Raw genomic sequence first — 15,263 nt, 5'->3', positions numbered from 1 at the left:
CAACATTAACCCATATGTCCGACACCAATCCACAAAGTCCTCCTCCATCTCACAAAACAGACGCAATGATGCCGACTGCAGGAGGAAAGGCCAAGTCAGTGAACGTGTAAGCTTCTCAGCACTGGCAGGGGTCTCCACACAGCTGCTCCAGCACCCAGGGCTGCATCTGGGTAGGTCCATGTGGCTTCTCCTCAGGAATGTCTTGCAGGAAGTGAGCATTTCCAGCTAAAACAGGGAACTGGCTAAGGCAGCTACACCCTGGTCCGACCATAAGAAAGCAAGAGACCCGAGAACTCCAAAGCTGCGGCTCACCAAGCCATTTATCCCTTCGCCCTTCAATTAACCCCACGTGTGTTTATCGCCCAGGTTGGCACAATAAACTAACTACCTCAGGGGTCAGTGAAGTGTCAACAGAGTTATCTAGGCAGATTCAGTTACACCCTTCCTTCATTTTTGCTCCTTTTAAACAATTTTATTGACACTTCATTCACATGTTATACAATTCTATAAATCAATTTTATGAAGAAGAGCTGTAAAATCATTAGCACAATCAATTTTAGAACATTTTCTTCTTCCTTGTACTTGGTATTCATGTAAATTTTTAAAATGGTGACAAAAATATATACAAAACCTTCTCAAATTCAACAACTTCTACATATATAATTCAGTACCATTGATTATGCTCTTGTGTTGTATAACTATTATCGATATCCTTTTCCAAAATATGACACCATCATTAACATAAGCTCAATGTCCCTCAGACAAGAACTCTTCCTACACCCTTCCTTCTGCCACAAAACCTGCTCCACTCCTTAATCACACGCACGTGTCTCTAGGTTGCTGACTTAATTCAAAGGGTCAAGAAGGGCTGCCTAGCCCCACATTTAATCCTTAAATATTGGTAACATGTAATACTAAGATGACCAAAAGAAAAACTCAATTGATCACTTATTTAGTCTCCTTAAGACACTCTCTCAAAGAGCCTGAATATGTGGCCCTTATTAGTATTATAATATTTAGCATTGCTTTACATAGGCTCTTAGCAATTCCCTAAATAGAAATTTCTGTGAAGCCATGGGGAGTTCATCTTTTAAGCCTTGTTATCTACATATGATGAGTTCTGGAGCCCACCTCTAGGTAGAAGAGATGGTGGAGGTGGAGGGAAAAGTTGTGAAACACAGGACATTGAGCTTCTCTGGACAGCAGGCCTGGAGAGCGCGGGGTAGGATTCTCAAGCCCATTCATAGTTCTCTTCCTCCCTGCCTTTCAATGAGAGGCACAGGCACCCAGAAGCTAGATGCAAATGAGCATTTCCCTGTCTTTGAACCAAATCCACCAGCTTAAGAAAATTGAGACTTAGTATTCACAGAGACACTGATGCCTTCTTGTGGTTTGACCATCCCAGTGAAGCTGCTACCTCATAACCTGACAGCATTTTTAGTTATAGTAATGCCTTCTATCATTATAGGAAGACAAACGTCTTCGTCTCACCACTGTGGTTAAAAAACAAAACCAAAACACCCCGCTTTTTGAAAAGAATAGACTTACATCGCTGAGGACGTTTCCTGCTGCCTTCAGCTGCTTGAGCAGTGGGTGCTCTGTGGCAGGAAGGACATTGTAGTCTGCTTTTCCTTTGTTCTTTTCGTAGTCTTCTTTGTACTTTACCTGTGGGAGTGAAATCAAACGATAAAGTGGCTCGCTGGGTTATTCTCTGCCCTCATCTCTCTCTCTCTCACTCTCTTTTAAAATCATTTTATTGGAGGCTCTTACTCATCACAATCCATCCATCCATCCATTGTGTCCTGTACATTTGTACATTTATTGCCATCATCATTCCCAAAACATCTTCTTTCCACTTGAGCCCATGGTATCAGCTCCTCTTTTTCCCCTCCCTACCCAACCCTTCTACCCTCATGAACCCTTGATAAATTATAAATTATTTTCATATCTGACATTGACCCCTGTCTCGCTTCACCAGTTTCTGTTGTTTATCCCCCGGGGGAGCGGGGCAGGGAGTGTTATACATTGATCATTGTAATTGGTTCCCCTTTCTCCCCTTCTCCCCGACCTTTCCCCTACTCATGGTATAGCCCCTCCCATTATTGTTCCTGAGGGGTTTATCTGTCCTGGATTCCGTGTGTCTAGAGCTCTAATCTATACCAGTGTACATGCTCCTGTGTAGCTGGATTTGTAAGGTAGAACTGGGCTCATGATAGTGTGGGGGGAGGGGAAGCATTAAAGAACTAGAAAAATGGTGTGTGTTTCATAGGTCTATACTGCACCCTGTCTGGCTCATCAACTTCCTTGTGACCCTTAGGTTGGATACATTACATTTCACTTAAACTTACACTTAAACAACTTATCAAACTTCCCAGTAGTTTGCCCTGCTCCTCCTCTGACTTTTGTTCTCCCTCTTGTGGAATACTATCTTCCCTTCACCCAAGTTACCACATGTATACCCTCTAGCCTATTGCTGCAGCTTCACTAATCCCACCCCAAACCTGGTAACTCAATGTCTTTCCTGTCATGCAGTGTGAGTGTGTCTGTGTATGCATACATGAATATTTAATACACAGTCTGGAGGAGGTGGGAACTAGAGGTGAAATGCACAACGATCTCATTTTTTTTCACTTGTCTCTCCCACCTTTAGTTTCAGCTATGGCACACGCAGTAAATACATCCAAAAGTTCCAACCAGGAGTGTGTCCACAATAGACAGAATAAGAAATTGATGTTGGTTTTGACCATTATCTCCAGTGTAAGTCATTGATTCAAGAAATCTAACCCTAGAATACAGACAAGTTCAAGGAATTCTAGCTTATTTACCAATATTTAAGAACCCCAGTGTGACAGTTAGGTTTATTATACCAACTAGGCCAATAGGAACATGTGAGGAGAGTTTAATCAGGTTGCAGCTTGATTGAAGACAACGGAAATAAATAAAGACAGTTGGCATCCTATCTCCCTCTTGTTCCCTGGTGATCAGACCAGTGTGCTGCTTTAGTGAGTTCTCTGCCTCAACCTGTGTGCTACACTACCTGTGGGCCAAGCCAGCCCATGGATTGTGTAACTGGAGCTTGAGGCTCTTCTGAGACCTGCTTTGCTTTGCTGCTGGTGTGTACATTGCTTGAGCTTGAGGTTAGTGGGTCCCGTAGCTGGGCTTGAGTTTGAGATCACATTGGGGCTTGTTTCACTAAGCTCCCAAGCTACTGACTGTTGCTGACCCACCCTGCTCTGTCTGCTGGCTACCTGAGGGAAGACTCTGCTGCCTGTTTCCTTGACCTTGGACCCAGCAGCCCATTTGAATTGAAGGACTTCCAGTACATTAACTTTTCCACAAAAGTGAGTTCAACTGAGCCCTCTGTACTGCTGTATGGACTGATTCACTGTTATGTTCCTTCTAGCTGTATAAACCTATCCTCTTACATAAGAGTCCTGACTTTGTTTCTCTACAGAACCCTGCCTAACACACCCAGGAAATGAAGCCAAGAAGCTTCATATCCAAAGACAGGAGATACAAAACTGAAACAGATACACCATCACTGTAGCCTGCAGCAAGGGCTCAAGTGACACTCTAGATCAGAAGACCTAGATCACCTGTAGGCCATATGTAATCACATATTTCCTTGAAACATAGAAATAATCTGAAAAGAAATTCTGCCAACCCAGCTTTCTCTCAACCTGCATCCAGGTCTCTAACTTTTCTCCTTTTGCATGGATCAATGGTCAGGATTGTGGTAAAGCCAACCGCTTCCCTTCAGCACCAGATCTTGTCCTTTTTTCAACATTACATGACTCTAGCCATTCTTCTTCATCCTACACCATCAATTCCATCAATAGTGGGTCTTCCCCCATTAAGAGAGAAGCATGGTGCTTTGTTTTCTATCGTTAAAAATCTCCTATTTACACATCTATCCATCAGCTACTGCCCCGTGTTCTTCTTGCTTTTAAAGAATGCTTAAAAGAATTGAATGCACTCACAGCCTTTAGTTTCACTCTTGAATGCTCTCCAGTCAGACTTCAGCATTCATGACCCCAACAAATCTTGTCTAGGTTACAAGAACGCTCACTTCTCTGTTCATTTCTTCCCCAAATACCCCTCTTTCATGATTTGCTCCTACCTGATGTCTTCGCATGGTAACATGGCAGGGTTCAATAGTCGGAATTTTCTATCTATGCTCACTCCTTTGACAGTCTTTCGTCTCATTACATTAATTACCATTCACATGTTGAGGACTCTCAAATTTATATAGTTTTTTCAGCTATATTCCTTGAAGACTTCAAACCCAAGTAATCAATCTGGCATTTCCACTTGGATATCAACAACCAAAACCAAACCAAACTCACTGCCATCAAATTGATTCTGACTCATAGAGAATATATAGGACAGAAAAGTTTACAAGGATATTAATCCTTATCTATAAGATACTTTATATATAATTAGGAGGTTGTTATTGGCCACAAATGGCAACAAGGTAAATATATATATGTTCTTCCAATACGTAAGGTCCATGGCCCTCAACGTTGGCAATATACTCAAACTCACATAGTTTTTCATGATGCACAAGGGCTATGTGGTAGTTACATAATCTGGTGTCAATTTGGGACTTGAGAGGATTAAGAGTGAAGGGATGGAGTCTAGTCTGTCATTCGGGTCATAGCCAATGAGGCCTCTGTGGGCATGGCCATCTCCTGAGGATCCTGGACACTCCTGGATTTCCTCCTTGGAGGTGGGAGACACTTTTGCTCTGCTCACTCCCTGAGAGACTCTCTATTGACAAGACACTTGGCACTACGCTAATAGACCCCATGCCCTAGGAATTGGTGGAGTCATGTGGAGACCACTGCCAATGCAGAGATGCTTCTACCGCCGCTGCCACTGGATCCACATGACTTTGCACCCACTGGCCTGTGATCTTCCTGCATTTGGTATCATTGCATGTGTTTCATGAGTCTGAAGGGGACTTTTTAGATTGGTATCGGACATATGGGCTAATATCGGACTTATGGACTTGATCTGGACTGGGCTTGGATGTTTCCTCAATATTCAACTGCTCTTGTATATAAAACTCTTTCTTATACACATATGAGAGTCTCCCTGGATTTGTTTCTCTAGTTTACCCAGACTAACACAGGCTATAAGAAATTCACTCACTCAAAACCCACCAAGATCAAAGGAACATCATCCCCATACCTTGCTGGCAGTTATCCCGGCTTGTTTATTCACTTTGTACTCTGGAGTTTCAGTCTGCATGAAGTAGATCTGGTCTTTCAGGTTCTCAAAGTCTTCCTGGTATTTCCTCTGTAAGACATGAAATACACTGGAGAACTGCTGGGGGAACAAACTGCCCAATGGTTTGACGTGGGAGGACATCAAGCATTTAGAGAAGTTCAAAGCCATTGTCCCTTGACTGAAGCAGGTCAGGTTGTGAACAGAGAATATGGTGCCATCACATAAGCCATTGGCCACTCAACAGAGATTTGGAATAATTAGGATAATTAGCAAATAATATAAAATAGGCTGGAGGATAACAAGAAAGAGTTTCTGAAGGCCAAAAGCAGAGAACCAGAGATCCAAACAGGAGAGAAATGTCGTATTCTTTCCAGTGAGGAGAGCTTAGGAAGAGGCCAAGGGCAGGCCAAGGGTCCACAACCATCCTTTCCTACTTACTGAGCTCATGTTGTTGGCATTCATTCTGGCAGTTGCAATTTCAAAGCAAGGTGTCTCACTCCATTTGCCTTTAATTTTATTTTCATAGTCTTCCTTGTATTTTTGCTGGGGGAGGTGGGGGAAGAAAAGCAGCAAAACTCAGGAATCACAAACAAGTCAGCTTTGTGAACAGCACTGTTATCGCTGCTGTTAGGTGTATTTGAGTAGCTTGTTTTGGTCAAAGCAACCCCGTGTGACAGAACCGACTCCTTCCCAGGGTTGTCTGCACTGTAGTATTTCTAAGACCAGGGCACTAGGTCTTTCTTTCCAGAACCAGCCTGAACTAGCAGCCCTTCAGTTAGCAACTGGGTGCTTATTCACTGCACACCTGGAGCTCCTTCTAAGTAATTCATAACAAACCCAATGTCATCCAGCAGATTCCAACTTCTCTGACTTGACCTGATAGGTCAGAGTAGAACAGAGCCAGAGGGTTTATGAGACTCTAAATCTTTCCAGGCCCAGAGAGCCTCACATTTCTACCTCAGAAAGGCTATTGGGGTTGAACCTCTGCACTTGCAGTTAGCAATCCAACACCTAATCCATCAGTGTTCTTTAAGTTTGTGATACATGTCCTCCAATCTTCCAGGCAGTGTCAATTTACACAATAAGAGAACTGGATATGGGAAGCTGGAGGAAAGGGGCGGGGCGTGGGGTGGGGGGGTACTAAAGCTCCCTTCCATCGTTGGCTTTAGAAACAGTTCTTTCACAACTCAAGGATGTTGCCTGGTGTTTAAGGAAAGGAACAGCTGAAAATAAGGCAAGATCTTTATATCAGAGTTATTAAAAAATCTATGAACCTCATATTTACCTAAGAACTGGACTGGACCATTAATATTTAACCTTTCCTAAAGCTCCTAATTCTTCAGAAAACCACCACCGTAACAGAATTTGGCCTGCAGGCTGATGAATAAGACCTCAGTTTAGACCTGGAGAAATTTTCCAAAGAACTGGAAATTAATTCAAATTTGAACTATTGTCCTCCATTTCACCCCAACCCTCTCCCATCCAGTTCCCAGGCTTTGAGCTCCTTGAAGACAGATATTATGATGTATTCCTTTTGTTCCTCCAGAACTTAATGTAAAACACAGCACACAGAGGGAACCTCACATTTCTTCAACTGCCTTAAATGGAACAGCTTGTGAACTACTTTGGTCTAAGCTTTCTTGGGGGAAAAGTAACATAGCCATCCCTTAGTCTAGACCCAGGAGCCAGAGCCAGAGCCAGAGCCAGAGTTGAGTTAGAACCATTTCCCCTCTTCAGCTCATAGAAATGTGCTAACAGACATAAAAAACCAAAGGACCTCAAGGGCTTGCCCACATCCTCACCTTACCCTTCAAGGAGAAAAGAAGTGGCATGTATGCCTTTCCCAAAATAGATACAATGAATAAGGGAGACTATAGAAGTGATGCCTTTGAATTATAGTGTGGGTGAAGAACATTAAAAATACCATGGACTTCTAGAAGAACAAATAGAAATGTCATGGGAGAAGTACAACAGGAATCCTCCTTCGAAGCGAAGATGACCAGACTTCTTCTCTCAGACTTTGGACATGTTCTCAGGTGAGATCAGCCCGTGGAGAAGGACATCGTGCTTGGTAAAGCGTAGAGGGGCAGTGAAAAAGAGGAAGATGCTGGACAAGACAGATTGACACAGTGGCTGTAACAGTGGGCTCTCAGCCAGCAATGCCTGTGAGGATGGTGCGGGGCCGGCAGTGTTTTGATCTGTTGTGGTGAGGGTCATGAGGAGTCACAGCCAACTTGACAGTACGTAATACCAACACCATCAAACCAAACCCATTTCGGTCAAGCCAATTCTGATTCACCGTGGCCCTATTGGATAGGATAGAGCTACTCCTTAGGGTTTTGCCAGTCATTGTATTTACTGGATCGGACAACTTCATCTTTCTCCTGTAGAGCAGCCGGTGGGTTTGGAGTGCCAATTAGCTGCCCATCACCTAACCCATTCCTGCTTGGGAGTAATAAGCCTCTGATTACATGATAAATCTATACAATGGCATAAGCACAGCTTCAGAGGACCTTGATGTACATGAACCTCAGGTTAAGAGATCTTATTCTGTAATATTTCGGTGTTTTATTTATAAGTAGAACACATACTTTGGGATACTGCCTTCCCCCTGCATTCTATCCTCAAAGGAGGAAAATTCTTAAATTAGGTAAGGACAGTTGAGTCTGACACATCCCAAGATTGAGATACAGAGAGCTTAGCATATGGCTAAAGTTGAAAAGGCACCAAATGTTCTGAATGGGGTCCAAAAGTTGAGCTATTTAAGGAAATAGGGATCACACATGTATATTTGCTAAGGAAATTTGAGTAGAAGATTAATTCTCACAGTGAGAGATAGATGTGTGATTTTTAAAAAGACATGACGGCAAGAAGCAGAAGGAATATAAGACCATCCAATCCCATGCTCCGAAGTTCTTCCTCCTTTCTTAGCCCCCACGCACCGGGGCGTGGTATTTCCTCACGCCCAGCGGTCCTGATGCACCAGGGTAAGGCTGGCTCTCTCAAAGCCCACTTCCGAGCTCCCCCAGTCTGGGAGGATTTTCACTACACAGGAGGAAGCTGCTGAGTCATTCAGAAGAGCACTTTTATCTTCAGAGAGGGGAGCGGTCGGAAGGACAAAGATCCACGAGATGGAATGAGAAGGAGTGAGAGACAGATGTCCAGAGCGACCCTCTGCCAGCCCAGAAATCACTCTGAGTGCCTGGGAAGTGAGGCTTGGGTTTTTAATGTGTTGCATGTGCCTAACCCAGCGCCCCGCCCCCGCCTCCAGCCCACCTGCTTCATAGTTATTGCCCCACTTAGAATCTTATCAGTGGGAACCTGGGGGAAAGCATGACTTTAACGTTCTCTGGGGTTTTGCGCTTGACTGTGCATTTAGCAGAGAAAATCACACCAGATCAATGGCGAGCAAGCACTAGGACACCTTCCCTAAGCAAGAAGGTGGCAGCCTGTTGATAGGTGTAGGAAGATTACTTTCCTGAACCCTAGTCCCTTCTCTCCAGAAAGCAGACAGGAGTTTGTCCATTGCACCACAAATTAGGAACCACAGTGCCCCGCTGAGACACAGGACTCCATGTATTACTGTTCCCATGCACATCTGTGGTTTTGATGTAGTCATCACACGGAAAGAAATCCAACCCCAGTTAGGGAATCACATTTCTCTTCGTCTGCAAGTAGCTAAATACTGGAGCTCCTGATGACTCTGTTCAGAGTGCAGTTATCTTCTACGGAGGTGATGGATGGGGTCCCAACTGCTATTTTCATTAGACACAGTAGGTCTAGGACTATAGTCTTCACTCGATCAAATCCTTTATTGGGGAAAGCAAGGGGGATTTTCCTACTTTTCCTTCATAGGGGAATTTCCAAGGTAGCCTCATTGCAGAGCATGTTCTCTGCAGGCTGTGTAACAAGCTGCCACTGAGGATTTTTTTTAAAGTTACCATTCTAATTCCTAGATGAATATAAACCGATAGTTCCAGCTGAAATCTATTTTTCCTGCCTGTGGCCTGTGAAACTGAATGGGAACACAGAGGCCGTGACAAAGGACCGTCCCAGTGTTGCATTCAGAACCACACTTTCTGGGGTGGTTAGTGTTCCTCGTTTCCTCACCTTGAGCTTGTCAGCCTACTCATCTATGCTAGATTTAGAAAGTAGGACTGAGCCGGGAGGAAGTGCTTCCAGGTAGCTGATAGCTTGTCAGAGACAAAGGTGAGAGCATTCATTTGAAGATTAGAGTAAGGAAGGTTGGTAAACAGAATGTAACAGTCATATAATCATCACAGAAAAATTACTATTACCATTTGAACTGAAGGCCACAAGACCAAGGGATGGATCTTAGAGACATGATTTGAAAAGGAAATGCTAAAAATGTAAGTGCTCGAGAGAGAGTAGATACAAGTGAGTTGACCCATGTTGAAAGAAAGCTAATCCTGGACCATGGGTCCAAGAAACTCTATAGTGGGCAGGATGTAGGAGAGAGAGAAGAGCCCCACAGAGAAGCCATCTCTTGCAGCCCTGCACGTGTTCTCCCAAATTATGTGCGGGAATCCCGTAGACATACTTGGTCATTCTCTGTGGAAATAGGGTTTTCCCTGTGAAGTTAATATAAGCATAGGTTATGTCCCAAACCCAACCACTTCTGAGTGATAAGAGGCAGGAAAGACAACGGCAAGAACCACCAGTGGTGGGACTGGAGGGATAGATTCCCCCTGAAGATTTCCAAGGAATGGAGGACCACCTGGGACACAGCTGTTGGCATCTGGATCTTTGCCCAGAACAGACCGAAAGAATGTCTTCCTCCACAGTGAATGCAGATGTTTATTCTTCGAAGCAGTGAGAAACTACATTTCGGTTCTTGGATGCCTTTGCAGGGTTTCTGTTTCAGCAGCACTGGGGAACTAAGGCAGACAGATGGCTGGTTGTTGGGACGCCACAACACCTGGCTTTCTGTCTCACCTGGCTTGTTCTGGATGCGTAGCAGAAGTTAAGAAGCTAGAAACTTGGGTAAGCCTCGGATGGCTAATGCCACAGATCTGGTGACCTTCATTCAGAGTCACCCTCCCTGGGCTCATGCTAGTGTGACATACCCACCTCTGGTCATGCTTTCAAAGTACCCAACACTGTCACCTGCTCCAACTAGAGTTGTACCTATCATGTCAACAACAGACATATAATGCAAGTCGAATGTGTAATTTTAAACTCTCCAGTAGTCGTATTTTAAAAATGAAAAAGGTGGGCAATACATCTGAATACATTTAACATGCCCTGATAGATCAAAATATTACTATTTCAACATGCAAAATTTTAAAAAAGGAGTTAGGAAAATATCTCATAAAGTGTCCAAAATCCATCGTGTCTTTCACACATACAGGTGACTCAAATTGCACTTGTTGCATTTTAAGAACTCAATATCCACAGGTGGCTAATGGCTACTGTATTAAAAAATACAGACCTAAACTTCCTGGCAAGCCTGAATTGGTGGAGAAGCTGATTATGGAGGCGTTTGAATGTAATCTTTCTCTTATTTTCAAATGCTCAACTGTGCAGTCAAGGAAGGTACAAAGAATGCTACCTTGGTAAGATACCTTTTCAAATGTTTGTTAAGTAAAGATCTTAAATAGAGCCCTTCTCACTTCTCACCAACAAACTTGAAAGAGCTCCTTTCCTTTTCAAAACGATCAATCGCTTTTGAATATCAACGTATTTAGAATATCAACATTTTTAATAGGCTCTCTTTTGTGTGCATTTCTGAAGTTAACTTCTGCTTAGCTAGCGTTGGGCAAAATTCTAATGAATTTCAGCTTCCTGGCATTCCCGTGATGTCCCTGAGGGGATGCAAATGGTTTATGTTCAACTGCTAACTGAAATGTTGGTAGTTCAAACCCATGAGCGGCACCAAAGGAGAAAGTTCTGGCAATCTGCTACCATGAAGGTTACCGTCTAGAATCCCTTATGAAGTTCAGTTCCGCTCTGTGACACATGAGCGTGACTGTGAGTCAGAATCAGCTCAGTGGCAGTGGGTTTGGTTTTGGGCTTGACATCGCCTGCAGTTAGACAACCTAGTACTTACTAGATCTTCTATCCAAACAGCTCCTGGTTATACAGTTAGGCTAATCGTGAAGATCAGATATTTTCAAACAATTCTCTTGCTAGACTTCATCATCCACAACTTTCCTTCTTTCTCCTTTACTAAAGGGAACACTTTGCCCTCCCCAACCCCAACTCCCTAAATGTTTAAACAAGACTGAAATCTTGAGATTAAATCAACTAGCAGGAGACTGAAGAAAGCCCTTCAACTCAGCAGTATCCCAGGAGATGGTGGCCCGCTTTGGACGGACTTAAGACAGGAGCTTAGTCTGGCTATGCATCAGCAGAACATCTGTCTCTCTGCATTCCCTGCCAGGGCTGCAATCCTCAGGGCTAGTTTACCAAGCTAAATATAGGCAGACTAAGCTGGGTGCCAGGCCTTCCAAATTCAGAAGTGCCCTGCTATCAACTGAGCTATGCTGGACAGCCCACTCATGCATTCTTGCTCCAAAGCAGACTGGGACCCTAAACCCACGGGGGTGCTTCACACAGAGGTGAAACAATACGATCCTCTGTGGACTTGTGCGGTTACTTGGTTACTCAGTTCGTGTGCATTCATTGCACCACCCAAGAGGAACATCAAGGGACATTAGGACATGGGGTCCAGTGGCTGTTACATTTATCCATCACAGAGCTACCAAGCTGGCCAAAGATATATTCGTACAGTTCTAGGGCAATGAATAGGGTCCTTGAATAGATACACTCAAATTGTCAAGAGAGATGCAAAAATACTCTTAATGTCTCAGATTCCCTCTTGAGGTTCATCTTTAGCGACTTCCTCTATTCACTGAGATTATTCATCAGAGTTTTCAAGAGTCGGAATCCCGGCCCCTGTGACTTACCTTGCTCACTTGATTGGTCACTTTCTTGGCAAATTCTATATCTGGTGGATCTGCCAGAGACGTGAATTGAGTTTGCTGCTCAACGTGGCCTTTTTTGTAGGCAATCTAGCAAAAGACAAGACAAGGGTGCTGCTGAGCCACAGAAGAAGGATTCTAGTTCACATGGTGCCATTTGTTTGAAAGACAATGCTTTCAACGTGGTTTTTGTTGTCGTGAATCCTATAAAATTGCCTGATTATAATTTATTCTTCTAGATAGCATATGCACTAACTCTCAGTACGACTCCAACACCAAAACACCAAACCCACCACTCTAGAGTCGATTGAGACTCATAACGACCCTAGACAGGGTTTTTGAGGCTGTAAATCTTTAGGAGCTGACAGCCTCCTCTTTCCCCCGGGGAGCTCCTGGTGGGATCGAACCCCCGACCTTGTGATTAATGGTTCAAAGTTTACCCGACAGCACCAGCAATATTGGTGCTGTGACTGTTGTTAGGTGCCATTGAGTCGGTTCCGACCCATGTGCATAGCGACCCTGTGCACAACAGAAGGAAGCACTGCGTGGTCCACCATCCTCACACTTTTTTCTATGCCTGAGCCCATTGTTGCAGCCACAGCATCAGTTCATCTCCTTGAAGGCCTTCCTCTTTTTCGCTGCCCCTCCACATTACCCAGCATGATGTCTTTCTCCAGGGACTGGTCTCTCCTGACCATATGCCCAAAGAATTGCTCGTGATTTCTATTTTCTTAAATCTTCCTGCTTCTCTAAGATGCTTAGCCCCGCCCCGGTGTTTCCTCCCACCTGGGCATTCTGGCCATGATGGTGGCCCACTCATTCTCTTATCCAGCTGCTTGTACTGCATCTCACTCACTCAGCCACCCCCGTTCTGGATCAGCTCGACCACATAGTCTTGACAGCCAGGCTTCTGAGTGCTACTAATGAACACCACACGCATCTCTGCATTGAATCACTATGGGGTTTGGGTATCCAGTTGGCACGTTGCTGTAAATGAAGCTTGAAAAGCCCATTAGGTGTCTCTGGTCAGCACCCACTCCCAGCACTAGCCTAAAACCCCAACGCTGTCCTCAGCCCCCAATCAGCTCCGCACTACTCCCCATTTCCTCTTCTATAAAGTAGATGAGCTCATCTGTCTCCATACTCATTCCTGCCACGCCCACTCTGCCCCTTCTTCTTAAAGGAGAAGCACCCTCCATGATGCTTTCAGAAGAGTCTAAAGATGATTGATTCCTGCTTAGCCCAGGCTGCATTTGAAAATGTCCAGGTTTGTGGCACTCCTATTATTGACATGAGGCACTCCTGATCCCTGCCCCGTCCCCTTTTATGCCTAGCTCGAGCCGTCATTTCTCCTCCTTATGGTTTCAAACTCCCCTTCTCCATCACCTCCTTTCCTTCAGCTTACAGAGGCCTCTCCCACCTTCAAGGAAGCATCGCACGAATTAGTCATGCGCAGCCTTACGCTTGCTCTGCTTTCTTCTCTTCACTTCTTAGTGCCACCAATTGTTGGACCACTTCCTCCTAGTAAAGCAGAACTTCCCATAGATTCCAGTCACGGGAGACCCTCTCATGCCTCTGGACCTCAAAAGCGGTGTTCCCATTCCCTGGTATGCCCCAACCCCCCGGTTTTCTCTTTCTGTCTGCACATTGCCACCCATCCTCCCCACTCAGCCCAAGGAGGGTTTGCTTGCATCGCCCTCCCTGACCCGCGGCTGACTTGATGACTTTCTCTTGGGCTCTCACTGCACCTGGCCCTTGGCTCCCTGAACAGAATTAGCGGATAACACAGGAACCTGTGGGTCCCAGGTCTGTCCCTCAGTGGAATAGGAGTTCTAGGGTGGCAGAAAGCCTGTCCTCGCATTTGGGGCTGTAGGGCCTGCATGGTCACTGGCTAGGATGAGGGTGCAATGAGTGGCTTGTGAAGGTGTGCTTCATACACTGTCAGGAGAAGGGTGAGGAACAGAATTATCTTCCCAACTCTGCAACTACTTGGCTGTGAGACAGTCACATTTCTTTCTTTTCTGCTTTTTCTTTTTGGCATCCAAATTTCTTTATCCGGATGTCAGCATTCTTATTTGTAAAGTAAAGGAGTCGGGTAGTTCTAAGATGCAATCGTCCTCGCTATGTGCGAACTACCGCACGATACCTTAGCCTCATAAGACCTAGCATCCCCAGGGAAGACAGGCCTGTCAGCCTGCTTCTGTAAATACGACAGTTAAAATCAAAACCACCAAACCCATGGAGAGATTCTGCTCTGTAACATAGGGAGTCACAGTGAGTTGGGGGTCAAGTCAACAACAGCAATAGAATCTGAAACAAAAACTTTGTACAGGTGGGAAATAAAGTGGAATGCAGATGACAGATCTTAAACTGTACTTATATAACACCCACTGTCTACTTTCTTTTGAGTAAGTGAAGATTGCATTTTAAGTATACAGCAACTGGGATTCTCCATGGCTGGCTCTCTCCTTGGGGAGGAAGCATCCTTCCACCGGACAAAATGCTTATTAAGTCTGACAACTTGTCAAGAAGTTTCAGGGACAAATGAGGTCTCTAAGACCTAATGTCTTAGGAACCTGATTCTGAATTCTGCACTCTGGTTCCGCTCAAAGACTCCCATAGTGCTTGCAATGTCGTTTGTCTTTACTTAGAGAACAAGGATAATCTAGTGAGTAGGTTGACAGGGCAGAGGAAGAAGGAGAGTGAGAAGGGAGCATCTAATCCAGCTCTTAGCTTGAAATCTATGTGCCTAATGCTCTGTTCTGTGAACAACAGCTTGCTTGGGGTTTTAGGTGCCCAGTAATTGTAGAAGTTCATGGTGTGGACAACAGTATTAATAGGCAGCAATCTGATATCTGGTGCATACTTTGTCTGTAATAAAAATAAAAGCTGTACCTTAACTGCCAAGTCTTTCTGGCAAGGAGGTGTGAGGAAGATTTTTGCTTTATTATTACAAAGTTTCCTTCATGATGTCTCTTAAGATATTCAAATGTCTCAAGATAAAATAACATGGCCAATTTTAATTGTTCAACCTTAGGGTAGAATTGATCACCCTTCATCTTTCTGTTTTATAGATAATAAGAGATT

General features: G+C 44.4%; 1 protein-coding gene across 1 annotated transcript in view; it reads right to left on the bottom strand.

Moving 5' to 3' along the window:
- The window catches only part of NEB (nebulin), a 247,820-nt gene that overhangs the window by 218,562 nt on the left and 13,995 nt on the right, over positions 1-15,263 (bottom strand). Inside the window, exons 8-11 of the mRNA XM_004703932.2 lie at positions 12,162-12,266; positions 5,671-5,775; positions 5,194-5,301; positions 1,549-1,665 (exon numbers count right to left, since the gene is read on the bottom strand). Coding sequence (XP_004703989.1) covers positions 1,549-1,665; positions 5,194-5,301; positions 5,671-5,775; positions 12,162-12,266 — 435 coding nt within the window. The remainder of the gene's footprint in view (positions 1-1,548; positions 1,666-5,193; positions 5,302-5,670; positions 5,776-12,161; positions 12,267-15,263) is intronic.

This window comes from Echinops telfairi, unplaced genomic scaffold, assembly GCF_000313985.2.
Source record: "Echinops telfairi isolate 266 unplaced genomic scaffold, ASM31398v2 ScPeMD7_4;HRSCAF=17, whole genome shotgun sequence".
Taxonomy (NCBI): Eukaryota; Metazoa; Chordata; class Mammalia; order Afrosoricida; family Tenrecidae; genus Echinops; species Echinops telfairi.
This window is presented reverse-complemented; position numbering and strand designations above follow the sequence as displayed.